This window comes from Camelus ferus, chromosome 30, assembly GCF_009834535.1.
Source record: "Camelus ferus isolate YT-003-E chromosome 30, BCGSAC_Cfer_1.0, whole genome shotgun sequence".
Lineage (NCBI taxonomy): Eukaryota > Metazoa > Chordata > Mammalia > Artiodactyla > Camelidae > Camelus > Camelus ferus.
In genome coordinates, this window is record NC_045725.1 from 1337225 (window position 1) to 1362788 (window position 25564).

The following is a 25564-nucleotide window of genomic DNA, read 5'->3' on the forward strand; positions in this document are numbered from 1 at the left end:
GCACCTGCCACCTCCCACGCACTGCCGACGGCGCGCGTACAGGCCGGCGCTCACGCACTGCGGACGCGCGCACGCACACGCCGGCGCGCGTCCTCGCCCGGAAGGACGGCTACGCGGGAGGGCCCAGTGTGGGCGGAGGAGGTACGTGCAGGGCTCCCGGTGAGAGGAGGGGACAGCGGGTGTGGGAGCCCGGGGGTCCTTTCGCCCTGGGTTCTGGGCCGGGGGCGGGGGCGTGCCGGGGGCGGGGGCGGAGTCGGGAGGACAAGGTGGACCCGGGCCTGGCCCCTCTCCCTGGCACACCGACTGGTGAGGCCCGGGACGGGTGGGGTCCCCGTGGGGTGAGGCCCGGGACGGGTGGGGTCCCCGTGGGGTGAGGCCCGGGAGGGGTGGGGTCACCGTGGGGTGAGGCCCAGGAGGGATGGGGTCTCCGTAGGGTGAGGCCCCGCCGGTGCGCTGCAGTGGAGCTGGATGGAACTGACTCTTGGGTTCCCGCCACCCCGCTCGCAGACCCTTCGGCCTCAAGATGTCGTACATGCTCCCGCACCTGCACAATGGATGGCAGGTGGATCAGGCCATCCTTTCAGAAGAAGACCGCGTGGTCGTCATTCGGTTTGGACACGACTGGGACCCTACTTGTATGAAGATGGACGAGGTTTTGTACAGCATAGCTGAAAAGGTAGCGCAGCCCCGCTTCACGTCGCGTCATGACCTCCGCTTGGTCTTTTCATGACGTTGGATTGCTTTTGCTTTGCCATTTGACAGTGAGATTTAGACGTGTGCGCTGTACTCATTCTTCTTAAATGATTTTAAGTCTTAAACGACTGTTAGGCAACACGTTTACCAGTTAAAGAGAAGCGGCAGGGTTCACAAAGGGACAGAGATGTGAGGACGTGCTCCCTGAAATTGGTCAGAATAGCTTATGGCTTTTTCTGGGAGAAGTTTCCATAGATTTTCAAATTTTTAAGAGGTTCATGGTCGCTCTCCCTAAATAAGTTAGTAATTTCTATTGACAGGATGTTTTTCAGAATTTATCTCTATAGTGCCAAGAGCAAAACACATTTGCAGACTGGCAGGAGCATTGGAGCTTACTTTGAGTAGCTTAATTTAAAAGGATGATCCTTTCTTCGGGTACATGTTTGTTTGTTGTATTCGTAAAGCGGAACATTTATGTTGGTAGCATAGTAAATCTATTCCTTTTTCTTTTGGTTGGTTTTCTTTTTTTCTTTACCCCACCGTACTTTTTATGAGTGACTTTGATTTATATCTTAGAGCGACTCAAATGCAGGAAACATTGAGAGGAATTGGAATTGCACTTGTTAGAGCTAGTTTTCCCAACTCTTAACATTAGTACACCACGTTGTCTGTGGCTTTTGTTTGCTGACAGTGAAGTGCAACTGGAGGGCACTTGAATAACCAGGGCTTAATTCTTTTTATGTAATTTCTTCATAGGGACTTTAAGATAACTTTGATTTGGATTTTTGCAATTGTAGCATTAGGGCAAAAGGCAAACATATTAGGGTGTTAATAAGGTATTTAACTTATTAATATCCTATACTAATTTGAGAGGTCATTTATTTTGATGAAGAGTAAAAATAAGGAAACTGAGCCATCTTTTCTTTGGCAGGAATGTGAGATGTTAATATCGGCTGGATTAAAATAGCAACTTGAGTAAAGAGTAGCAGGTATAAGGATGTGCTTTGTGTTTAGGAAAGGAAACGCTGTCCGGTCTGCCGTCAGTAGCTTTCACTGTCTCCTACTTGGCGGGCGAGGCGGAGTGAGGTGGGGGTGGTTTCACTGTGAACGCTGGGGGCCGTCCTCTGTCAGCAGAAGGGTCACTTGGAACCTTACCAAGGTGCATCTCAGAGGTTCTGATTCTACAGGTCTGGGGTGAGGTCCAGGTAGCTTTCTAAAGAAGTGCCCGTGGAATTCTCGTGTGACTTTCAGAATCCTGTCCACGAGGTCAGGGTCAGAGTAGGAGTGCTGTGATTGTGGCCATTTCCCTCCTCTTCCTCTTGGACAGCAAGTTATTGAAGGAGCTTGAGGAGGTGCCTGTGGAACTCAGGAGAGTGGGGCTCTCACATGGGGGTCCTCCCAGTCGGGGAGTCGTTTCTGCGTGGCCTAGGCTGCAGTGTCCAGGTGGACGAACTCTGTTCTGGCAAGTGAATCACTGCTGTGTCCACTCTGGAGCCATGAAGGGTGTGTGTCCTGGATTCTGCCTTGCAGGGGGAGCATCAGCACCGGGTGATGTGCAGACCCTGTCGCCCTCAGCATGGGGCTAGGGTGGCTGGAGGTGTGAGGGTCGTTTGCTCTTCATGTCTGAGCAAACTCAGCAAGATGCTCTCGGCTAGGAGACAGATTTTGTGTTAACGTGAGTTTTTAGGGACTTTTACCCGAATACTTCTTTTCGAATACCTCTGTATCCGTCAGAGACCAAATCTCTGTCGAACCAGCAGGCATGCTCTTTTTGGTATTGAACCTGTCGGTAAGAACAGTTCAATTGGACTCACTTTGGTCTTTTAAGTTACTCCTTTTCTTTTGTCCAAAACTTGGATTTCTATTTAATAAACTTTAATACTATAGTATAGTATAGTTAGTCAAAATGGAAACTTGATATACATTACAAAACAATGTTTTATTTTCTTCTTAGTATAAGGGCAAAATATGGGTCTGTGATTCTGGAAGCCCTTTTTGGGGTTGCTCAACAGGAATTTTTGAAATTGAAGGTTTCAGTATCAAGAACAACTTAACTGTTTATTAAAAATCTCCCTCTGCAGAAATGGCAGATAGTGGGGGATCTTCCTCATCTTGTTACGAGCCCTGTTTGGATTCCCCAGCTGTTTTAAAGTGAGTAAAAGTTCCAATGTTGAGGCTGGACTTGATTCTACTGCTTCTCCTAGAAGGTGGTTCATGGACTTGATGCTTCGACAGCACCAACCCCCTCCTCACGGTCAATCAGTTTTGAGCTGTACTGAAAACAGAGTTATGCTTGAAGATTTTACAGATGTCTGGAGTTCGATAGAGTGATCATAAAAACAGAGTTCCCTGCTTGGTGGCTGGTCCTGTGCACAGCCTTGAAGAGACTATTTTGTGTGCTTCTCAGCTGCCTTGCCATTTTGTAGGAACACACTCTGCCGCGGTTCACTGTTACCTGAATCCCACTGTGGGTGAGAACAAGTGGGGTGTTCAATTTCTGTGTGTTTAAAAAGCCCATACAGATAGAGTTCAAAATAAGCAAACTCAGTGATACTGTCTCATAGTAATGCATTCTAATACAGTTGTATATAATGTAAATGTATTCATGGAGCTAATTGGGAATGACTTCAGGGTGTCATTCTTCAGGATCACGTAAAGTCGGTTAAACCAGCAGAAATTTATGCTCAAATGTGGAATCTCATAGAAACCAACAGCCAATCTGAGCAAACAGTTGAGACGTTATCATGCAGTTTTTTGATGGGTTTGAAATGAATTACCTAAAAATGTAAAAATTGACCCTTCAGAAATACATGGTGCCAATTGACAGTCAAGAATATTTTTTCCAGGAGTTCAAGTGGGTTTTTAGCTGATGGAGGAGCTCCATGCAGGGGGTGGGGCCTCCAGTCTCATGCTGTACGCTGCACTGACCTGCAGGAGGGCCGCTGGGCTGCATGGATGCTGACTTGCTGAAGAAGCGACGTGCTTGTACAATGTGCGGCAGCAGAGTTGGAAAGGATATTTACTATTTTAGACAATCGAACTTGAGAATAGAAGTGAAATTTGTACATGTGGTTCTTGCTTTAAAAAAATACTTTCCAACAAGCAGTTAAAATTACTGCAAACATAGAAGGCAAATGTTATTGTAGATGCAATAAACATCTGCAGGTAAGTTTAAAGTACCATTTAAAAAAATAAGACTCCCGCGGGTAAATGGGCAAAGAACTTGAAAAATGAGGAAATTCCAATGGGTAAATAAACTCCAAAGACCCACACAGTAAAGTAGTGTACTGTCATTTTGTAGACATAGCAGAGATAAAAAGGTTTGCCTATTAGTGGATGCAGAAGCTCAGAGTAATATTCAGCTAGGAGTAAACTGATATCCTTCCGGAGAGCCGCTTGACATCGTATGCAAAGCATTAAGCGTAGTCGTACTTTATGCTCAGTAACCATGCCTCTTCAGTGGCCAGAGTTTTAGGCCCTCTGAGACTTTTGCTGTGATTGATGGCAAAATTGGAAATAACCACAATGTGCAGTGAAAGGAGAACATGGTAATGACTGTACTCTCTGGCTTTTGAGCACGCAGGCCAGCCATGACGACCGGATGCCCGGTGTGGGCCTCATGACAGCCCCCTGAGGCAGGTGCTTCCACGTAGTTTGCTCGGAAATGGAGATTTGGAATTTAAAGTGGAACGTTCTCTCCACTGGATGGAAGATTGTTTGGCTGTTAGAGATGATTTTCTAAGAGCTTTATTTGACAATCTGGGGAGAGCTGGAGAAAAGCAGAACGTATGAAATTTCCTCACGAGGGCACGTGGATCTGGGGAGAGGGGAACGTTTACTTTCACTTTGAAACACTGATACACTGTTGATTTTATTTGACTGTCATATTCTTTTTAATTATATAGCTTTTAAAAAATACTGGGTTGGAAACAAAGCAATGGTGTTTCTACTCCATTTCTATGTTTCCAAAATGAACATTTTTTAAATAGAGAAAAGATTGTAGACACCTATCTTGTTTCAGTTTTATATAAAAAATACACAGGGGTTTTAGTTAACTGCAGATTCATTAATGGATGTGAAACACTCAGGAGAAATAGTTGAGACCATGTGGAAGGCATCATGGCAGAATCCACGCCACCCCTTTAGGAGAATCCATGCCACCCCTTTAGGAGGAAAGGGGCTGGGAGGGTTCCCAGAATTAGAAGAAGGCAGGTTGGTGCTGTGTGCGCAGTGCTCCCAAATGGGGTGAACCATGGCTGAGGTCATGACCTGTCCCCACTGCAAGCATCTGGCTGCAGGGGCAGGAGCACCCTTGTCCAGGCGCTTCCTCCGAGGAGGATGTCGACCAGCCCATTTCCTAATGCAGGTCTCTTTGAACTTGGGATTATATAATTAAGTCCATACTGTCCACAAACACATTTTTAGTGACAACAGTACATTTTTTGAGTTCTGAAATACAGGTTTATTGTTAAAATTCACTCGTTCAATAAATACTTACTGGTGCCTTGTGTGTGTTGGGTACTGTGTGGGCTCTGAGGACACATCAGTAAAGACAGCACCTGTGGCCTCAGCCTTGGGAGGCTTCACAACTGCCTGAAGAATCATGATGTAACTTATACGGAGGGGAAGAAAAATTAAGCCCTGTAGTGTCAGTTGTTTGTTTCACTTCTAAGTGAGCTACGGTTCTCTTACTCATCATTGACAGCAACAGAGAACATTTAGAAGACTGTATAGTGATCACAGTACAGCACTTTGTATCTTGCTGTAATTATGAGCATTCTTACATCAACTGCATACTGCCCAAACATACATTTTATGGCTGTGTAATAGTTCATCAAATGGCAGTGCCACTACTCTACCATTCTTCTGTTATTTTCTTTGAGTTTTCATGAATATAAATGATTAAAATTTTTATTAGTATCAATTCAGCTAATGAAGTATATATATAAATGTAAGGGTAATAATGTTCATAGGTGAATAACTGATATCACTGTACAACTGCATTTTGTTAAAAAACAGTATAAACAGATTTTACACCCCCCCCCAAATGGGAAAGAATATAGTAAAAATGTCATTCTTAGCAATAACCTCTGGGTGTTGGGATTGGAGGTTTTGTTTTATTTATAGTTTTCTAGGTTTTCCAAATGTCCTGTGATGAACTTGTAACTAAGGGAAGAAATGGAAGAACATGTGCTATACACAGTACGACTTGGGTGCTGGTCCACTGGTATGTGCAGGTGTTCAGACCTAAACGACGGAGGGGTGAGGCTGTGTTTTAAAGCAGTTATTTAATGCACGTAACTCAGTGTTTGTGAAAGTGCAAGTTGGAAAAGTCCATGTGGGGTATTCCTGGTTCAGAGTGAATAGTCTAACTGTGGACGTTTTATGCAGGGTTCTCATAAATGGCTATTCTGAACGATGTTGAATGAGGTGTTACTGGCCAGTAGTTTAGGACCCTGATCGTATTGAATTATCTTCCAAATGTCAGCTCTGCTGAGAAAAAACGTTGGAGAGTTAGTTTGGAAATTGTCCTGTTATACACAGATTCTTTCGTTTCTGTGTTCTAATGTGTTTTTACAGAGTAAAAAAGTTGATATGTTATTTTAGTTTTTTCTCCCAATCTCTTTTACTTGTAGGTTAAAAATTTCGCAGTAATTTATCTTGTGGATATTACAGAAGTACCTGACTTCAACAAAATGTATGAGTTATACGATCCGTGTACTGTCATGTTTTTCTTCAGGTATGTGCCCTTATCTTAAAGTTGTTATTTAAATTAAGTAGGTGATCTGGAGGTTTCATGTAATCAAAATAGCTTCAGATTTTTTTATTTAGAAGGAAGTTAATTATAGTCTTATCATAATATGGTTTGTATTACCAGGCAATCGATATTATCTTTTAAATAATTTTCAAAGTAACAATTCCAGTTTAGCATTTACTCAGTAACAAATTACTCCTTTGAATTGAATTTGAATTTGAAACTGCCCAAAAACCTAGGTGGAGTGTAAATAAATGGAAGACATCCTTATTGACTTGTAAGATACCTCTAAATATAATGTTGATGAAAATGTGTTTTAAAGTCACTCACTTTTAAAATGTGACATCAGTGTCGTGACTTAGTGTCCTTTTGTGATACCCAAGAGGGAAACCTGTACTGAAGCAGTTTGCTTGTAAATGCAAGATTATGGTATCAGCCGAAAAATCCTGTTGTGGACCCTAGTCAGTCAGTCATTGGTTTCAGGAATAGAATTTCCCTCGTTGCCTTAAATTAGCTTGTACTCCTGATTTGCAGGCTTTGCATGGCAGGGAAACGTGGAGTGGCTGCTGGTTAGGCACACGGGGGTCTGATGGAGATGCAAATACGCTTGATGATATTTGTGTAATAAAGTTAAGTGACATCATGAGTGAAAGGAAATTCTGTTGTGGAGATTTAATTTGGAAAGAAATCACATTTGATGTTTTTACTTGTCATATTTTCTTACTGTTTATCATTATTACAAAAGTGAGTAAACAGCAGTGTAGACATTAGGCCGTACTCCAGAAGTGGAGCTTCTCGGCTGGTGAGGACAGTCTGGGTGGAGTGAGTGCACAGGGTATGTAACAGTGTGCACAACCTGGTGGCAAGACACCACCACTTAGGAGTCAAGGCCTGTAGGTCAGAATCTGGCGGCTCGGTGGGTTCTGTCTCGGGGCCTCATTAGGCCAGCGTTGCAGGCTGGGCTCTTCTCTGGGCAGTCAGTCGGGGAAGGATCCACTTCGTGTAGGGGGGGCAGGCATGGGCGGGGCACAGGGGCAGAAGAGCTTGCTTTTGGGGGGACCTGGGAGGACATGAGGGGACTGACAGGTGAGGGGTGGAGTGGCAGGTGGTGAGAGGTGAGTGGGAGGGTCCAGGTGCACCGATTTCTGGGCCAGTGAGAACTTGGAACAATGCCTAGAAGTGCACCTGCAGCAGGAGGGTAATATCACATTTGCCCTTTGGAAGCTCTTCTGGCTGAAAGGAGGCCAGGGCTCGACCTCAGGATGGAGCACTTCCCAGGGAGTAGCAGCTGGGAGCCAGACGTACAACCTTGCAGAAGCGAAACGTTAAATTGATAAAAATCAGTGCAGCCAGTACAACATGGGTTAATATCTTTATTTTTATAAAGTGTACATATAAATTTATCTTAAAAAGTAGCCTCTTGAAAGATAAGTTTGTGAAGAATCATGGAAATACAAAGTATCATTCATTTCAGTCAGTTGGAGTTTTAGTAGAATTTACACTAAGTGCTCATAAGAACAGCACAACAAACTCATACATTGCTTTCTTCAGGTAAATTAGGAAAACAGTTCGGCTTTCCCAGGGGCTAAAACTGTGTGCTTTGACGCTTCGATTACCCTGTGGGTCAAATGCAGAAGGACCTTTGTGTATTTCTTTAAATAGCACTTAGCTTGTTTCCTGTCTCCTCCTAAATGCTGTGCTCTCTAGATCACATGTCCTTGTCTTCACTGAGGTGCAGCGGGAGCTCTAACGGTGGAAAACCCAAGGCGCTTTTTCGTGGGATTCTTTTTGGGCCAGGCTTTCACAGCGCGGGCGTCTCCCTCTGCAGGAACAAGCACATCATGATCGACCTGGGCACCGGCAACAACAACAAGATCAACTGGGCCATGGAGGACAAGCAGGAGATGATTGACATCATCGAGACGGTGTACCGGGGCGCCCGCAAGGGCCGTGGCCTGGTTGTGTCCCCCAAGGACTACTCGACAAAGTACAGATACTGAGCTGCCCTGGCCCCGCACATGGACGCTGTGTGCTTGTGCTCACGTGGAAGTGTTTACACTCTTTAAGCCTTTGAGGAAGCGTTTGGAAAAGCACGCGGCGCTCACGGCGCTGGAGGGTTTGCAGTGAGGGTGGCATTGCTTTGACTTTCAGTCCACCTGGTCGTTGTATTTTTGTATCAGCAACTCTCTGTAAATATCCAGCTGAAATAAATAAAACAGATGGTGCTGGAACAGTCATAATCATTTATTTCTTAGGAAACGTGATGTTTGGGCCAGTGAGCCTGGCAGTCAAGAACTGACTCAGCCGTTGGAGTGAAGGTCAGGTGAGCATCTTTTGCGGCCCCTGTGCTTTGCACACTTGTGGGTGGGAGTCTGTCTGAGTTTCCTGGGGCCGCCATAATCAAGGGCCACAGATGGTGCCTTGGCGGAGATGTGTTGTCTCAGTGCTGGAGGTTGGGGTCAGGTCCAGGTGTAGGCAGGGCTGGTCCTCAGGCTATGATGAGACGCTTCCTCTCCTCCCCGGCCCTTTGTGTCCCTTGGGTTTGATGTTTCCCCCAGTCTAGGCCTTGGTGTTCCCGTGGTGTTCTCCCTATGTGCGTCTGTCCAGATGTCCACACTGCATGAGGGCCACCCACTCCAGCATGACCTCATCTCAGCGTTACATCTGCACCAGCCCCATCACCAAATAAGGGCACATGCTGAGGTCTTGGGGTTAGGACTCCCAACCCACAACAGAAAGGCTTCAGAAAGATTACACACCTAAGGAAAAAATCTTTTGTCCTTCTAGTTAACAACAACAACAACAAAAAGTCAAATAATGATTTCTGGAGCCTTTCTTTTAAATATAAACAGTAAGAGCTGTTTCTTATTCCTTCTAAGATTGTACCTTATGTACTTAAATCCTGTACTTAAATTCTGGAGAGTCTGTAGAAACCATGACCCTTCAGTGCATGTAGCTAAGTCGTTTCCTTATCACAGCCTTGGGTTTCTCTCCTAAATCTCCTCCCAGCAGCAGGTTATTGGCATTATGTACAATAGCACAAAACTGGGAAATAACCTCAAAATCCAAGGAATGGTTAAAGGGATGGTTAAGTTACTTCAGCCACACGATAGAACATTAAAAAGTATGAAACTTTCACATGGGGAGAAGTGTTCATGACATGAGAACATAAATTATAAACAATATGACCAACTATATAAAATCGCCTGCACAGAAGAAAGTGTTGACGGTGGTTAATTCTAAACTGTAGAATCGTGAGTTATTTTGACTTTTGTATAAAGCGTCTGATTTATGTTACATGCAGGAATAATGTTATTTTTTACAATGAGACCTAGAACTGACTCACTCTTTAGGTGGTCGTAGCTCTGTTTGACTTCGGCTGAGAGGGAGCTGAAATGGACAATAGTTTGAAAGCATCTCCAACAAAATAAACTTACATGTGATCTTTGTGTGCCTTCTTGGTGACTGCCTACACATCACGGAGCTCCTGCATCACCTGTTTCTTTGGTTTTCCTTTGATTTGGTTTTGTTTGGTTTGGAGAATGTACTGTCAGAATATGCTTGTTCTGGGCAGATTAAAACGAGTCTTCCCCAAAACTGTGACTGGAGTTGTTGAATTGGAATGCAGTTATTAAAAAAGCAACTTCTATCAGAAAACTGCTTATGATATTTTAAAGAAAGAGCTATAAAGAACTTAATTCAGGAAAAAAATTGACCTAATATAGTGTATGCTTTTCTTCCATGATTTATAAGTATTAGGTATGCATTGAAAAATACTTTTCCATTTTACAACCATCTTTGCTAAGTGGTTAATGATCTGAATCACATCCTTATTGCATTGCCTTTGTTCTTTTAATCTTTCATTTTACTAAAATGAATTTTTAAATTAAATACTAAAAATCAGAATCGTATTATGTAGATTATTACTCAAAAAGTACAGTTTTCGTTTTCTCACATTTTCAAGTGACTGGTCCACTGTCTTCAGGTCTGTAAGAAAAAAATAAGTAGTGGTTGCTTTATGTATCAATTACTGTACAGTTAAATACACTGGAATCCAAAGCTTTCAATAAAAGTACCTTAATTTTCTATAATTCCTAGAAGAGTTTTGTATAGGAAAAGTTCAGTAGGTACAAAAACATGAACGTTAGGTGATTTTCAGTTAAGTCGGATGGAGTCAGATGGATTCGTGGCTGAAGGTGAACAGACCGTGGGGTTGCTTCACGCCACCAAGGCGAGGTTCTCCTCTCACAGCAGCCCGTCTGCCTCCCCACACGCGGGGAAGGTGCTCAGATGCCACAGAAGCCAAATCTGCCTAGTTTTTACCATCTTGGGGTCATGGACTCCCCTCCCCATGGCAGCGACGCAGGTTAGGGGTTTTGCCGAATCCCCTGAAATCCACCGGCACAAGCCCTATGTTAGGATGCACTGACCCAGCACAACCAACAGGCACAGAGGGAGCCGAGCAGACCTAAGCCGGTCTGTTAATTTAAAAGGCACCAGCAGCCTTAAGCAGACTTTAAGATACCTGACCTCTCATGCAGCTTTAAATAATGGCTGTAAGTGCATCAAAATAGTGACATTTTAAAACCTACTTCACCATTTAAAACAACCAACTGGAGTCTGGGTGCTGATGGGAAGGAACTGAGTTACCAGCCGGCATCCCCTCCCTGGCAGCATGTGCAGCACTGGAGCAGGTGCCCTGGGAACCTGGCCCTGGGGGTAGGGCGTGGTCGAGGCTCTAGGGCAGGCGGGCTGTCTGCTGCGACCTCCCTGGGTAGAGCTAATCGTTCACAGAGGTGGGGCGCCCTCCCCAAGACTGCAGCTCATGTGTGCAGGATACAGATTCCAGTTATCCTTTGACCAGAACACCGGAGGTAGAAACAGAAATGTAAAGGTAAGTCACTGACAGGTGGACTCACTCTCATTCATTCAGCAGGATAAGCATGGACGATCTGCCTGCTGACCTGGACGACTGACCAGGAAATGGGAAAGCAGGGAAACAGCGGCATCTAATTGTTCAGCTAAAATCAGGAACAGCCTAGTGTCCATCCACAGATGGCTATGTAAAGATGACGAGGTGTGTGCAGAATACTACTCAGCCGTAAAAAAAAGAATTAAATTTTGCTGCTTGCAGCAATGAGGATGGACTTGCAGGCTCTGATGCTGAGTGAAATAAGTCAGACAGAGAAAGAAATACTGTATGATATCACTTGTATGTGGAATCTAAGAAATACAGCAAAGTAATGAATATTTTTAAAAAGAAGCAGACTTATGGATATAGAGAACAAACTAGTGTTATGAGTGTGGAGAGGGAAGGGGGAGGGGCAGTATGAGGGTGGAGGATTAAGAGGAACAAACTATTAGGTATAAAATAAGCTACCAGGATGTATTGTACAATACAGGAATACAGCCAACATTCAGTAATAACTATAAATAGAGTGTAACCTTTAAATACTGTGACACTATATTGTACACCTGGAGCTTATGTGATATTGTACATTGATTATACTTCAATAAAGATAAAAATTAAAAAATTAAATGATAAAGATTAAGTGTGAAATTCTGCTGGAGAAGAAATGTTTGCATCCTGGGGCGGGGGGTGGGGTGGTATCCTCAGGAACCACTCAGGAAATGGGGTGAGAGCCTCATGTGTCTTTTTCAGTTACGTGCACACACTGTCTCACACAGAAGCCACCAGTCGTAATTCCCAATCTCTCATTCATCATGACTTGTGTTTTGATTGAAGACTAATTTGAGAGATGAGGGTGAAAATTCAATTTAAAACAGTAGTTTCTCATTTAAAATGTGTACCTTTTAAGGACCTATGACAAAGAATGTTTCTGGTCTATTTAGAAAAGAGCATTTGTAAATTCTTTTCTTATTCCTGAAGATTTTTCACGTAGTGCAGAGGCAGTGGTTCCCTTAGTGAACAATCATGGGATTAACATTTTCAAGATGAAAGCATGCAGAAGATATGCAAAAGGCAAACATATTAGTGTCCTGATAAGGCCTTACCATTTGCTCTGCGACAGAACTTTCGATCCCAGCTTGCACCATCAAGTCATTTACGTTCTTCTGTAGGTCCTCAATCCAACCTCCCATCTCTTCCAGTACAATGTCAAGGAGAATAGCACAGGGGAGAGAGGCACCTCCACGTCAAACTGCATCAGTGGGACCTTGAAGATGCCCTGCAGTGCATTTAAAATGAGGGCATGAAAGACAGCAAGTACCGAACTTAAGGTCGGTGCAAGCGAACAGTGGCCCTCAGGGTTTTGTAGCGTGTCCTTTGCACTCTGCACCCAGTTCTGAAATCTTGGCTCCCTCTGCGTGGACATGAGTTTGGGGATAAGAGGTTGTCTGGTACGTTTAACTGTTTTAACCAAGCTCTAATCAGTATGTAAATAAAACGGGAATTAACTCTGTTTAAAACAAATTTTGCTGTTGTGTAATTTTTATCATGTTTAAGAATCCTCTTTTCCCTGATCACCTACAGGATCAAAACTTGCAAGTAAGTGGTTCCCTCTGCAAATACTTTGCACACATTTTTAAGGAAGGAGTTTCATTGAGTGAAGTGAATTCGCTTGGGCAAGTCTTAGGGCAGGTTTCCCCTTATCTGGATTTTCTTAAACAGGAAACATTCTATCCTAACTCTGAATTCATGTCTTACCAAACAGTGATCTGCTGAAGTTACAAAACGAAACAACATAAGGAGAACCCTGCAACAGACCCAGTGTTGGAGACCCTCCCTGGTCCATCCGCAGGGTTCTGCTTGCTTGGGGGAGTGTGGGTGCCATTGAGCAGACTATCCAGATGCATCCAGAGCTTGCTGGAAGAGCCCCACTGGGTCGTGTCTACTGTGTGTGTGTCCCTGGGTTTGATCCTTACCATGCAAAGTGCCCTGTGTTACCAGTCAAGCAGGAAGTAACTACCTGTGAGTGATGATTAACACATCTGGATGCCAGGTAAAGACAAATGTAAACACCAGGAAATCCCAGGCCAACAATTACCCACAATAGCAGACAGCAAAAAGATATTCCATGGCAGCTCAATATTCCAGAAGCATTGCAGAATTTATTATAAGATAGAAAAGGATATTTCTGAGGTTTAATGTTGCAGCCAGAGCTTGAAAATGTTCTTGAAGTTCCTTAAATAGATTTTCTGCCTGAAAAAAATGAACCATGAGAAAACCGAAAAGCATTTACTTTTGATGCAGGGTAGAACCACCCATATGTGTAGTTAGTGGATTTCTGATAAGGTCTGAGGCCTTCCCACTCAAGGGGTGAGGAAGATCTTGTCAACCAACAGTGCTGGCGCGCTGACAGCCAATGCACAGCTGAAAAACAAGCCGGCCCAAACCTTACCTCACGCCATACTTGAAGAGTACCTCAAAACGATCAGACACTTAATGTAAGCATTAAAACTATCAAATGTCTAGAAGCTAACACAGGAGAAAAGCTTACTAACCTTGCGTTCCTCAAAGAATTCCTAAGAGTAGCTGAAACCCTCGGCCGGAGCACAGCCACAGCGGGCATCTTGCCTTCCCTGCACTTTGGGGTATTTATTAGCTGGTGTTAGGTTTCAGAAATTGTTTACAAGGCAACACAGAAACAGCAACTGTTACTACTGGCCGTGTTCTATGTTGCCTTATAGTTTACAAATTGAAATCTCGTACCATTTATGACATAACTCTCTCCTCACACCCGTGTAATGCCTCCATTTCAGAGACGACGAGGATGGACGCGGATCTCCAGCCTGAGCCCACATCTGTGTGCGAAAGCGGCCCTCTACCCCGAGTTCCTCGCCTTGCATCAGAAGTTTTTCACTTTGTCAGGAAAATGTGGGTTTAAGTATGTGCATCTAACCGATTTCTTTCACCAAGACAAACTCATCAGCCTTTAAGTGCCGCCCCCGCTCGCCGGCTCTCTTCTCCGGCGGAGGGCCTCCTGGCGCAGGGCCTCCCGGCGCAGGGCTGGTGTCTCCGCGACCCGGGTGGCGAGGTGCTGCCGCCCCGAACAGAGCGCCCGCGCCGGGTCCGCCCGGGAGGGACGCGGTGCCGGTGAGGGTCGGGCGGGGAGGGAGGGGTGGAGGGCCGCGGGGGTCCCCACTCACCGCGTCCCGCAGCGCGCGCCCGCCGGAGGCTTCGGGTCCCCGCGCGTCCATGTGGACCGGCGCCGGCAGGGACTCGGGCGCAGGGATGCGCCCGACAGGTCCGGGGTGGTGGGCCCGGCGGATGTGTTGGTTCGGCTCCGCCGCCACCCGCAGCTCCCAGCAACGATGGCCGCCCAGGCTGCGGAGGCAGAATCCGAGGGCCGGGAGATGCTCCCGACGCCGGCGGAGCCGCTGAGGAGCCCAGGAAGCAGTTCCAGGGCGGGGTGCGGACGTGAGCGTGGGGAACGCGGGGCCGAAGAGGTGCGCGCGCGGTGCTGTCCCTGGCAGGGGGGACCTCCTTGGGCTCAGGCCGTCCGCAGCTCGCCCGGCGACGCTCCACTGTTTGCTTTGTTTTCATTGCGCTGGAGCCCAGAGTTGGCACGCTCTTTTTATTATCATTGTGGCCAAGAACACACAACATAAAAGTTGCCATTTTCAGTTTTAAGTGCGCAGTGCAGTGGCTTTAAGTACACTCACGTGGTTGTGCATCCATCACCATCATCCACCCATGCAACTTTCTAATTTTCCCAAACCGGCGTTCTGCACCCATGAGACATCAATTCTCTAGGCTCCCAGCCGCTGGTACCCGCCCTTCCACTCTCTGTGCCCGTGGTTTTTATGCGATGTTGTCACCTCTCTAATGGGGGGATGGGGGGAATCTGGCTGCAGCACACACACAGCCCAAACTCCCATCAACGTCAGGGCCCTGGAATCATCCATCTCTCTGATGAGAGACTCGGCCATCTCTCGGAATCATTGCCATGTCTGCAGTCAACTTTAAGATTAAGAGTTATGTTCTGTGACCAACTCCCGACACACAGCCAACGTTTGCATCTTGATTTTAATTTTATGGAAGATCGGAAGGAAGACCTCACAGCGACTTTCTCTGCCTCAAGTGTCCTTTAGCCTGGCTGGATTGTGGCTCGGGGTCACTTTGTGGTTGAAGTCCCAGGACCCTGTTCTTAGCAGGTATCTTTGTTTACACGTCTGCCCCCCACCGACTCAAAGCTCTGTGGGGCAGGACTGTCTGTCCCAGTCAGCCCAACACCCGAACGTCCCAGAGGCCTAGACGAGTGACTTATGGAGACCTGGTTGCTGAAAGTGTGTGAAACACAGCCACGTATGCAAAGACGCCCAACAACCTTAGTCATAAGGAGAATGCAAATAAAACCACCAGATCACCTCACACCCACTGCAACGGCTGGAATGAAAAGACAGAAGGTAACAAGCGTGGGCAAGGGTGTGGCAGAGTTGGGTCCTCACACTGGTGGGAACTTAAAATGGTGCAGCCAGTGTGCCTATAAAAAGTTAAACATGAAGTCACCATGTCACCCCAGCTCCACCTCTGGACGTGTACCAAGGGGCATGACAGCATGTGTCCACACAGAAGCATGCATGCAAGTGTTCACAGCAGCACCGTCAACAATAGTCAAAAGGCGGCCCAGATCTCCATCAGCAGACAAATGGGTCCACAAAGAGTGGTCCCTCCATACAACAGAACAGCATTCAGGCACAAGGAGGAATGAAGCCCCGACGCACACACAACACAGATGCACCTCAGGAACACGGTGCTCAGGGAGAGAAGCGGGTCCCAGGGGATCGAAATCCACTCACCTGACGGGTCCAGGTGGGCAAATCCCCAAAGACAGGAAGTGGAGGAGGGAAGGGGGGACCGTGCCGAACTTTAGGGGTTTCCTCTTGGGGGGCAGAGATATCCAGATCTATTTCAGATATTTAATCAGATTGTGGTGACGGTTGCACAACCCTTCAAATATACTAAAAATCATTGAATTGTACACATTAAATGGGTGGATTGTACCTCATATATGTGAATTATATCTCACTAGAGGTGTTAAAACAGTAACTTAAAAACTGAAGTGTAGTTGATTTACAGTATTGTGTTAGTTTCAGGTGTACAGCAAAGTGATTCAGTTACACATGTATTTTTTAGATTATTTTCAATTATAGGTTATTACAAGATATTGAACACAGTTCCCTGTGTTATGAAGTAAATACTTGTTGCTCACTAGTTTATATGTAGTAATGTGTATCTGTTAATCCCGAAATCCTAATTTATCCCTCCCCTTTCCCCGCCTTTTCCTTTGGTGAACAAAAATTTTGTTTTCCATGTGTGTGTCTGTTTTCTGTATGGATTCATTCATATTATACTTTAGATACCACATATCAGTGATGTATATTTGTCTTTCTCTGTCTGACTTACTTCACTTAGCATGATGATCTTCACTTAGTATGATGATCTCCAGGTCCATCCACGCTGCTGCAGATGGCAACATTTCATTCTTTTTCATGACCTGGTAGCATTCCATGGTGTGTATAAACACCCACATTTTTATCCAGCCATCTGTTGGTGGATGCAGGTTGCTTCCATGTCGTGGCTATTGAGTAGTGCTGCTGCGAACACTGGGGTGCTTGTATCTGTTTGAATTAGGGTTTTTGTCTTTTCTGGATTATGCCCAGGACTGGGATTGCTGGATCATATGGCAGTTCTATTTTTAGTTTTCTTTCTTTCTTTTTTGGTTAGAGAAATGCCATACAGTTTTCCACAGTGGCTGCACCACTTTACATTTCCACTAAAAGGGTAGGAGGGTTCCCTTTTCCCCACACCCTTTCCAGCATTTGTTATTTGCAGACTTTTTGATGATGGCCATTCTGACCACTGTGAGGTGATAACCCATTGTGGTTTTGATTTGCATTTCTCTAATAATTAGCCATAATGAGCATCTTTTTATGTGTCCGTTGGCCATCTGTATGCCTTCTTCAGAGAAATACAATAACTTTTAAAAAGCATGGCTATTTGTGTGCAAGAAGCTAAAAGAGCACCTTCCTCTTTTTCTCCCAGGAGAGTCTGAGGATGCAGGGAGCGCAGTGTGAGCAGCCCCTGCAGTGGCTGGGGGGGGGGGGGGTCTTCCGTCTGGCTAGTTAGGGAAAGAGGGGGCTGGGGAGGGTCACTGGCCCCTTTGAGGAATCCCATCAGATAGCTTCTGACTTCTCTTTGAAGGAGGTGCCAGGTGCCAAGTGCCAAGGAGGAGGAGGAGGGGGTGGGCCAGGCAGGAGGCCCCCAGGAAAGGCCACTCTCACAGCAGGGTGGGGCAGTCTCTGTGTTCTCTGTCTCCCAAGTTGCATCCAAAGCGGCCAGTGCCCCCGGGGGTGGGCCCGCACCCAGGAGGTGGCCCCTGAGGACACAGCGGGAAAGCCTCCTTGGAGAGAGGGGCGATGGCCGAACAGGGCCTAGCCAAGCCCTGGAGGGTTCCTGGGGAATGTTCTAGTCTTTGGGGGTGGCGGGTGCAGGGCACCGGAGCCCCTCACATTCCGCAGGCTGGAAGCAGCCTGTTCTGGAACCTCTGCCCTCACCCTCCTCTGCGGCCCGCCGATCTGAGGGTTTCACCAAGTCGCGGCAGGACCCACCTCCACCTGCCGTGCTTAGGGCGCGCCCCTGTGGAACCAAACAGCTTTCCGGACACTGTGCAGAGCTGTGACTGAGGTAGGGGCCTGCAGAGCCAGAGCTAACGGCGGGCCTGGGCCCCGGGCGCAGCTTCCTCCACGCTGCACAGACCGACCCCACACCCGTCCATCTGCCTGGTGTTTAATGGCCCGCAGGGAGCTGGGCCAGCCAGGGCCTGGAAGGAGACACGCTGGAGGGGGCCACCCGCCTGTCTCTCTGCTCCTCCCAGGCCACTGGGCTGTCTCTCACTGGCCTGGGTTCCTCTCTTCTCCAAAGGGCCTGTCTGTGAGGCTGCCCACTGGGCCTGAGGTTGTCTTCCAAGACAAGCTTCCAGAAAAGCCTGACCAGGGGGATTAGCAAATGATGTGTGCAAACAAAGGGCAGGCCTCAGCCCAGAAAGCGGTGGGGGTCTGAGTGGCTGGTCAGGGTCCCCGGGGTGGATCTGGTGGGCATGGCCCAGGACCAGCCTTCTGGATCAGAGCCCCAGGAGCTCCCGTCAGATTCTGAGGCAAGCAGGCTCTCTGAGGAGAGCGGGGACCAGGACAGTCCTCATGGCGAGCTGGGAACGTAGGGAAAGCAGAGGCATCGCAAGGGGTGGGGGGCTCATGGGATCACCAGGAGAGAGAAATGGAAGCTTCCAGCAGTGGAGCTGTGGGGGTGGGGCAAAGTGCCTGATGGCCTTGGTGACCCTGGTTGGCCTGGAAAAGAGGCAGAGTCACCCAGGAGTAGTGGTCAAGTCTGGAGGTTAAAGCAGAGTGGTTTTCAAGCTACAGCCTCTGAGTCACATACAGGGGCTGGGGGTGGGGAGGTTGAGAGACAAGGAGTTAGCCTTTAATGAGAACAGAGTTTCAGTTTGGGAAGATGAAATGTTCTGGAGATGGTGGCGATGGTCACACAGCAGTGTGTATGTGCTTAATGCCCCTGAACGCTGCACTTAAAATGGTTAAAATTACACCTGAAACTAACACAATACTGTAAATCAACTATGCTTCAATTAAAAAATGGTTAAAATGATAAATTTCGTGTTACATATATTTTATCACTATATATATTTTTTATCACTATATATATATATATATATAGTACATTTTCCCAGCTTCAAACCCTAGGCTAAGAATTCCAGGACCTAGGAAACTTGTGACTCTCTTTCCATAAGCTTTCATATTTTTAAATATATATTTTATCTTTCTCAATTGGAATCTCTCTGGTCTGATGGGAACCTACTCAGAAACTCTCTGATAACCCTGAGAACCTGGTCTCTACTGGAGAAACAGGATCTGTCATTCTACACCTAGCACCTGAGTGATTTTTCACCTATACTGCCTAATTAGGGGTCAAATTCTTAGTTCTGCATCCATGGGAAATAAATTCATTAATATGGAAGCAAGAATCACTGAAGAGAAACTCATTTTGTTAAGAATATTAAATTTCAGGAACTAAGTTCAGGGGAAAAATTCCTCAAATGCAACTGACTGCAAATCTACAGGAGGAGAGTCTTGAAGTGTGCTGTGAGGGTGTAGAAATCAGATGGCGTTTCACTGGTGCAGATGTAGATCGGGGAAGACAGCAGAGTCTGGTAAGGAGTACATATTTATGAAATCAAACACACAGACCACAAAAGCAGCAGCTAAACACGAAACAAAACTTTCAATTAGTCTGAGGCTGGCAAGCAGGGGTGGGGGCTCTGCCCCATGCTGCCAGTCAAGAGTCAGATCCGTCCAGCCAGGAACTGGGCTACCTCCTGCTGGAGTTCTCCACTACCTTGTTTGCACCTGGCCAGCAGGTGAGAGTGAGCAAGAGGGGTGGCCAGAGCTCAGACACATGGCTGCACCAATGCAAGAGGTGGGACTGGAGGCCAGCAGAGAGCCCAGCCTCCAGCAGTAAAGGCACAAGCTCAGAACACATGAAAATGGACGGACATTCTCCACACTTGAGTCACCAGGCAGAGGCCAAAGCCAGGTCCACGAAGGCCTCTGGTGCCTGGGGCCACTCTTCCCAGCTGCCCAGCTTCACTGCCCTCTAACAATCTCCGCTGGGTGCTTTGTCCACAGTCCCTGGATTCCATTTCAGCTATGTTCAGAGTCAGAATGAATTCTCTAAGACAAGCAGACATGGGGGGCATGGACTCTCAGGTGACTCTCACCCAAGTGTCCTCATGCTGGCTCTGCACAAGCCATCAGCTTAGCGGGTCCAGTGACTTCAGTGAGAGTTTGCCTTTCTTGGTGTCATTTCCATATTCTCAGCTAGTTCCAAAAATAGCACCTGTAAGCTGGAAAGAAAGTTCACACCTGGTGCCCATCTGTCCCAGCTAGAGCCTTGGAGCACTGAATCCACAGGTGTCCAAGAAGAGGTGTGTGCTGGGCTCAGGGATGAAGGGGGGACACATTCGGACACCACACAACTCAAGCACAGTCCTTCATTTCTGGGGAGAACAAGCAATGCAGGAACTCACTTTTTCTTTTGGTAAAGTGGAGATGTATATTTTTTTCAATTGGAAAAGTCATATATACTCACTGTAAAAAATTTAAACCACAGACAAGTGTATAAAATACAGAGTCACATTAGAGACAACTATTAAGAATTTATATTTTATCTGTCTAGACTCATTTCCTATGTACTTACTCAAATACATATGAATAAATCACTACATGGTCTTGCTGATGCTCTGCAACTTTTGCAGCACAGAAGCAGCTCCCTCGGGAGGGCAAAGGGCCAGCATCACTACCTGGAACAGCTGTTCCTGTCACCCATGTGCTCACTGACCTCCATGGTCCTCTTCCTTGTGTTCCTACTGCACAGAACATCAAATACCCCAGGGACAGTGGCACTTGCAGAGGTTTATTTCTGAATTTCATACACTCTGACAGTCTTTGACTTTCAATTGGTGTGTTTAGACCATTCACATTTAAAGTGATTATTGATACAGTTGGATTAAAATTTACCAAGTTATAACTCTTTTCTATTCATTGCATTTATTCTTTGTTTCTTTTTCCTCTTGTTCTGCTTTCTTTGGTTTTAACTGTATACTTTATATGATTCCATTTTATCTCCTGTCTTTATTTGTGCTTAATAAAAACCTTTTTAGTGGTTGCCCTAGGGTTTATAATATACATTTTGAAATTATCTAAGTTCAGTTTCAAATAACATTTACGGCTTCATGTGTAGTGCTTGTACCTTATAAGGGAATATTCCCATTTCCTCCCTTACATCCCTTGTCATTCATTTCATTTATTCATGTGCTATAATCACCCAGTACATTGTTACTTTATTGCTTTAAGTAAACAGTAGTCTTTTAGATTAAGAATAAGAAAAAAAAGATTTACCTTCACTTATTCCTTCTCCTGGCCGCTTCTTTTCATTATGTAAATCCAAGTTTCTGCCCGATATAATTTTCCTTTTGCCTAAATAACTCCTTTGAACATTTCTTACGGGGTTGGTCTGCTGGCAATAAATTCCCTTGGTTTTGTTTTTTCCTGAGGAAGAGTTTCTCCATCACTTTAAGTATTCCATATTAGTTTCTGGTGGCTGCTGTGACAAATTACCACAAGCTGGGTGGCAAAAAACTGCAGAAATCGTTCTCCCCAGAAATGAAAGACTGTGCCCCGTGCTTGGGTTGTGTGGCAGAAATTTATCCTCTCACAGTTCTGGAAGCCAGAAGTCTGAGATCAGTTTACTGGGGCTGAAATCAAGGTGGTGGCAGGACTGTGCTCCTTCCAGAGGCTCCTGGGAAAATTCATTCTGTGGTTTTCCAGCTTCTGGTGGCTGCCACCATTCCTTGCTGGTAGCTGCATTCCCTCCAACTTCAGGCGGCGTCTTCAATCTCTCTGCTCCATCTTTACGCAGCCTCTGTGTGTCTCAAGTCTCTTTCTGCCTTCCTCTTATAAAGATATGTGTGATGGCACTGATGTCTGGGGCTGTGTCAATCCAGGGCCCCCTCCTCATCTCCAGATCCTTAACTTAATCACTTGTGCAATTTTTTCCTTTTCACATAAGGTAGCATTCACAGGTTCTGGGGTTAGTAGATGATGGTTGGCTATTTTTGAGCCTAGCACAGCTTGGTTGGCTTTTTTCTTTTTTCTGTTTGGGGATGCAGGCAGCCAGGGAACATGCAGCATTGCAGATGAGCCATGTTTCCTTCTGCTTGACTGATGGTTCTGGACCAGCAGGTGCCCCTCTGATTCCAGACAGGTTTGAAAGGATTACAAGCCACTTCTGTGAGGTGAAGCCTTGGACCAAGAATGCAAGACTGCATGCCCTTGGCTGGACTCTGGAGGTGCTCGCTAGTGTGGGTCCTCCACCTAGCACACCTGATGGATCCAGAGTGGCATCTGGCCAGGGGCTGGCACCTGTTTGTCCACATCTGCCAGGACAAACAGGGCCAGATGCCGTGACCCCAGTGCTCTAGTGAGATGGGATGGAAGCCTGTATTCTTACTCTGTTGCTTACAGAAGAGAGAAAGTAGACCATTCTGGAGGCCCCAGAGCTTGGGGGACAATCTGGCTGAGGAGGAGCATCCATGTTTCTTAGCCCAGCTTGGCCTGGATGTCCTTCTGTGTGTGTGTGTGTGTGTTTCATTTCCCTAGACATTGCTGGTGCTGTGTTCTCAGTCTTTCTGGTGGATACTTTGAATAGTGATGACTCAGAAATACACTGGCATCAGCGGCTGGAGAGTGAGAGATACTCTTTGTCTGATCAAGGGCCTGCCTTATCGCCAGGTTTGTTTGCGAGTTGCTCTTAGTGAGGTTGTAACTGTTCTTATGATTTCCCACGAAACTGTCCAGGTAGGAGGCTGGCTGATTAGTTATCTCCCCACCCCCACCCTGGGGCCCTCCTCTCTCCTCTACCAGGCCTTCCCTTTTGGGGTGCTTTGGGTTTGCTGTGGTGGAGATGGAAGCCGGGAGGGGAGCTATTCTGTAGACAGAATCTAGGGCCTGCAATTGGTTTTCTCTGTCTTGAGCCCCGCCCGCACAAGGTCCTGGGTCGGGGGCGGGGCGGGGGGAGGTCTTCTCACAGGGTCCTCCCTGCCCCCGCCCACCTGACCTGGGCTTCAGGTCCACCCCTCCCCCAGAACCGGTGTCCTGAGCACCTCCCTCTCCCTCCCTCGAGCCCGAGCCCCTGGGGGCTCACCTTGGTCAGGTGACAAACAGCAATTCCTATTTCTGTGTAAACGGGCACATATTGACGCACCTCACAGAAAGTGCGGTTGAGCTAAAGCTATGAAACAGCAGATTAGAGTCCAATGTCCAGCACTTTCTTCAGTATCTCACGCACTTGGGGAGGCCAGTCCTGGCTGCTGCTGGCCTGGGCCGGAAGAGACAGGTGGACCTTCAGAGGCTCCAGGCGGCAAGGTGGGCTTTCGTTTCCCCAGAGGAGAGCGCCCCCGGCCCCCAGCCTGGCCTGAACTCCCCGGCCCTCTGCATACTTCTGAGCGCCGCTGGTCAGGTATCCCCTGGGTCGAGGTAGGGAGCCCCACAGGCCCGGTCAGACAATGGACGGTGGAAAGACTCCTGGAAACACCGGACGCCAGACCCCCAAGAGGGGCCGTCCCCGGGGCGGCGTCAGGACCCCATCCTCCGCTCTCGGGGGCGGCGCGCCGCGTCTACACGACCACTCGCCGCGGGACAGGTGGAGCCGCGGCCACGTGGGCGCCTGGCCGAGAAGGAGCGGCCCCGCCAGGCAGGTATTGCCTAACCCAGGCCGGTTGGGCCCGTGGGGCAGCGCGCACAGGGAGGGCGGAGCGGCCTCGCCGCGACCCTCGACCCCTTACCTCATCCCTGCGCCCGCCTCCACTTTCACCACTTGTCGGCGCTCTTTAGGACCCAGCGGTGCCCGCCCGGCCGCCCGGCGTGGGAGGGGCCACGCATTGTGACGTCACGCCGAGGCGGGGCAGGCGCTCGGACGGACAGACAGACGGGGGACGGACGGCGGGGAGCACTGCGCACGGGTGAGGCTGGGCGGGGTCGGCGGAGCGCGTGGATGCCGGCGCCGCGCTGGGTCCGCCGGGCTTGGGGTCGGGGTGCGGGCGGACGTTCCCCGACTGAGCGTCCACCTCGGTCCGGGCCCCCTGGGGCAGGGGGTTCCCCCATCCCCCCGGCCTGTGCGACCCCTCCCCCAAAACCGAGCCCGCACCCCGGGACTTGGTGTTCACCCCGGGCCGGCCCCGCCCCCAACCCCGAGCGGAGGCCGGTGTGCGCGCCAAGGGCTCCCGGAGCCGTGCGTGTCCGGGGAGGGGTTGGCCCCCCAGCCGTGAGCCCCGCGGTGCGCCCGGGGCGCGTCCTGCCGAGCGCGGCCCCACTCGGCCTCCAGGAGGGTTCCGAGTCCTTCACCGCTTTCCCTCTCTTGCCAGACTCCTAAGGAGGAGGACTGCGCCGGGCAGCAGCGGCATGTTGGGTGACAGCGCGCGTGCCGGGAGCCTGTGAGCGCGGAGGGCGCTTGGCCCAGGTGGACGTCAGCCTGCCAGCAGGGCCACACAGGCGTTCGGGATGGAAGCAGAAGGCTTGGACTGGCTTTTGGTCCCGCTGCACCAGCTGGTTTCCTGGGGGGCGGCTGGGGCCATGGTCTTCGGAGGGGTGGTGCCGTACATCCCGCAGTACAGGGACATCCGGAGGACTCAGAACGCCGAGGGCTTCTCCACCTACGTGTGTCTGGTGCTCCTGGTGGCCAATATTTTACGGATACTCTTCTGGTAAGTTGGGGGCTTTCTTGCGGGGGTGCTCCCGGAGAGATGGCCTTTTCCTTTTCTGAGTGAGGCCAGCGGGGCGGAAGTGTCTGTACTTCCTAGGAAGGAGCTGGTGAACTGGGTGAGATTATTTCCCAGGGAAAATGGTGGGACTGGAGTGAAGAAGCTCACGTAATCTCAGATCTGCTTCTTCATTTCGTGGGGCTCATACGTTCATCGGAGACTTTCCCAGGGCCTTCTCTGCGGGGCTTTGTCCCAGGACGGGGTCCCTGCCCTCAGGAATTCACATGGGGGCTGGGCGGGAGAACGGAGTGATCAGATGGACGCCAGTGATTATCAGCATGGGAAGGACATCCCACTGGCCAGCGAGGCCCCTCGGGAGGGGACCCCTGAGCCCGACAGGAAGGCGAGCTCAGGGGTTGCTGTAAAGGGCTGTCCTTCCTGCCGTCTCTGTCGTGTGTGCTGTTTTCTTTTTAAGTAGGAAGTCAACTTTCTGGATAATACTTGAGACTATTTTTTCTTCCTCCTCCCAGCCCAACTTCCGCTTATTACTATTTGCATTCTGGTAAGGAACTCGGAGGTAATTTTAACAATTGTTGAAGCCAGACATAATTGGAAGGGTGTATTTTAAGAGGAAATGAGAAGAGGTCTCGTAGCCTCATTCTGAGGCCAGAAAAGTCTAGACCTTTCCTTCCTTTCAGACAGTCCCAGCATGACAGGACAGCCTGGGCAGGGGCGAGGACAAGGGCTCTGGGCAGCTGGTGTCCAGAGCACTGCTTCTGGCTCCTCCTTTTGATTTTTTGGTCACTATTTGAGTAATTGTGCT

The 25564-nt window shown here is 48.0% G+C and overlaps 3 protein-coding genes across 15 annotated transcripts in view; 2 read left to right on the forward strand and 1 right to left on the reverse strand.

Moving 5' to 3' along the window:
• Nucleotides 1-49: 49 nt before the first annotated feature.
• Nucleotides 50-8679, forward strand: TXNL4A (thioredoxin like 4A). 7 transcript variants are annotated; one of them, XM_032470601.1, is made up of 4 exons: nucleotides 50-141; nucleotides 508-676; nucleotides 6330-6433; nucleotides 8187-8679. In XM_032470601.1, exons 2-4 carry the CDS (start codon nucleotides 524-526, stop codon nucleotides 8446-8448), a joined length of 519 nt encoding a protein of 172 aa, XP_032326492.1. In that variant the 5' UTR covers nucleotides 50-141; nucleotides 508-523; the 3' UTR covers nucleotides 8449-8679. The 7 variants fall into 7 exon arrangements, with proteins under 7 accessions (XP_032326492.1, XP_032326496.1, XP_032326495.1 ...); XM_032470605.1 differs by having other exon boundaries at nucleotides 8246-8679; XM_032470604.1 differs by having other exon boundaries at nucleotides 8277-8448.
• Nucleotides 8270-23173, reverse strand: HSBP1L1 (heat shock factor binding protein 1 like 1). Its single transcript, XM_032470607.1, has 5 exons — nucleotides 21383-23173; nucleotides 14558-14981; nucleotides 13544-13610; nucleotides 12464-12558; nucleotides 8270-10435 (listed from the first exon to the last, which is right to left on the reverse strand). The coding sequence occupies exons 2-5, from the start codon at nucleotides 14606-14608 to the stop codon at nucleotides 10430-10432; spliced, it is 219 nt and encodes a 72-aa protein (XP_032326498.1). The 5' UTR covers nucleotides 14609-14981; nucleotides 21383-23173; the 3' UTR covers nucleotides 8270-10429.
• Nucleotides 23174-23878: 705 nt separating this feature from the next.
• The window catches only part of SLC66A2 (solute carrier family 66 member 2), a 41684-nt gene continuing 39998 nt past the window's right edge, over nucleotides 23879-25564 (forward strand). For 5 of the 7 annotated variants that reach the window (XM_032470593.1, XM_032470595.1, XM_032470596.1 and 2 more), the window contains exons 1-2: nucleotides 23880-24003; nucleotides 24406-24744. In XM_032470593.1, coding sequence (XP_032326484.1) covers nucleotides 24542-24744 — 203 coding nt within the window. In that variant the 5' untranslated portion in view covers nucleotides 23880-24003; nucleotides 24406-24541. Of the gene's footprint in view, nucleotides 24004-24405; nucleotides 24745-25564 lie in introns of all 7 variants that reach the window. The other 2 variants (XM_032470594.1, XM_032470598.1) reach the window with 1 other exon arrangement.

Bases quoted from the DNA above. Each gene is read 5' to 3' on its own strand.
- TXNL4A (XM_032470601.1), top strand. From the start codon at position 524: ATGTCGTACATGCTCCCGCACCTGCACAATGGATGGCAGGTGGATCAG. The intron at 677-6,329 runs GTAGCGCAGCCC...TTTTACTTGTAG, and splicing joins TGTACAGCATAGCTGAAAAG to GTTAAAAATTTCGCAGTAAT. The intron at 6,434-8,186 runs GTATGTGCCCTT...ACTGAGGTGCAG, and splicing joins ACTGTCATGTTTTTCTTCAG to CGGGAGCTCTAACGGTGGAA.
- HSBP1L1 (XM_032470607.1), bottom strand. From the start codon at position 14,608: ATGGACGCGCGGGGACCCGAAGCCTCCGGCGGGCGCGCGCTGCGGGAC. The intron at 13,611-14,557 runs GTGAGTGGGGAC...CATTTTTTTCAG, and splicing joins GGCGCGCGCTGCGGGACGCG to GCAGAAAATCTATTTAAGGA. The intron at 12,559-13,543 runs ATATCCTTTTCT...TTGACATTGTAC, and splicing joins TGCAACATTAAACCTCAGAA to TGGAAGAGATGGGAGGTTGG.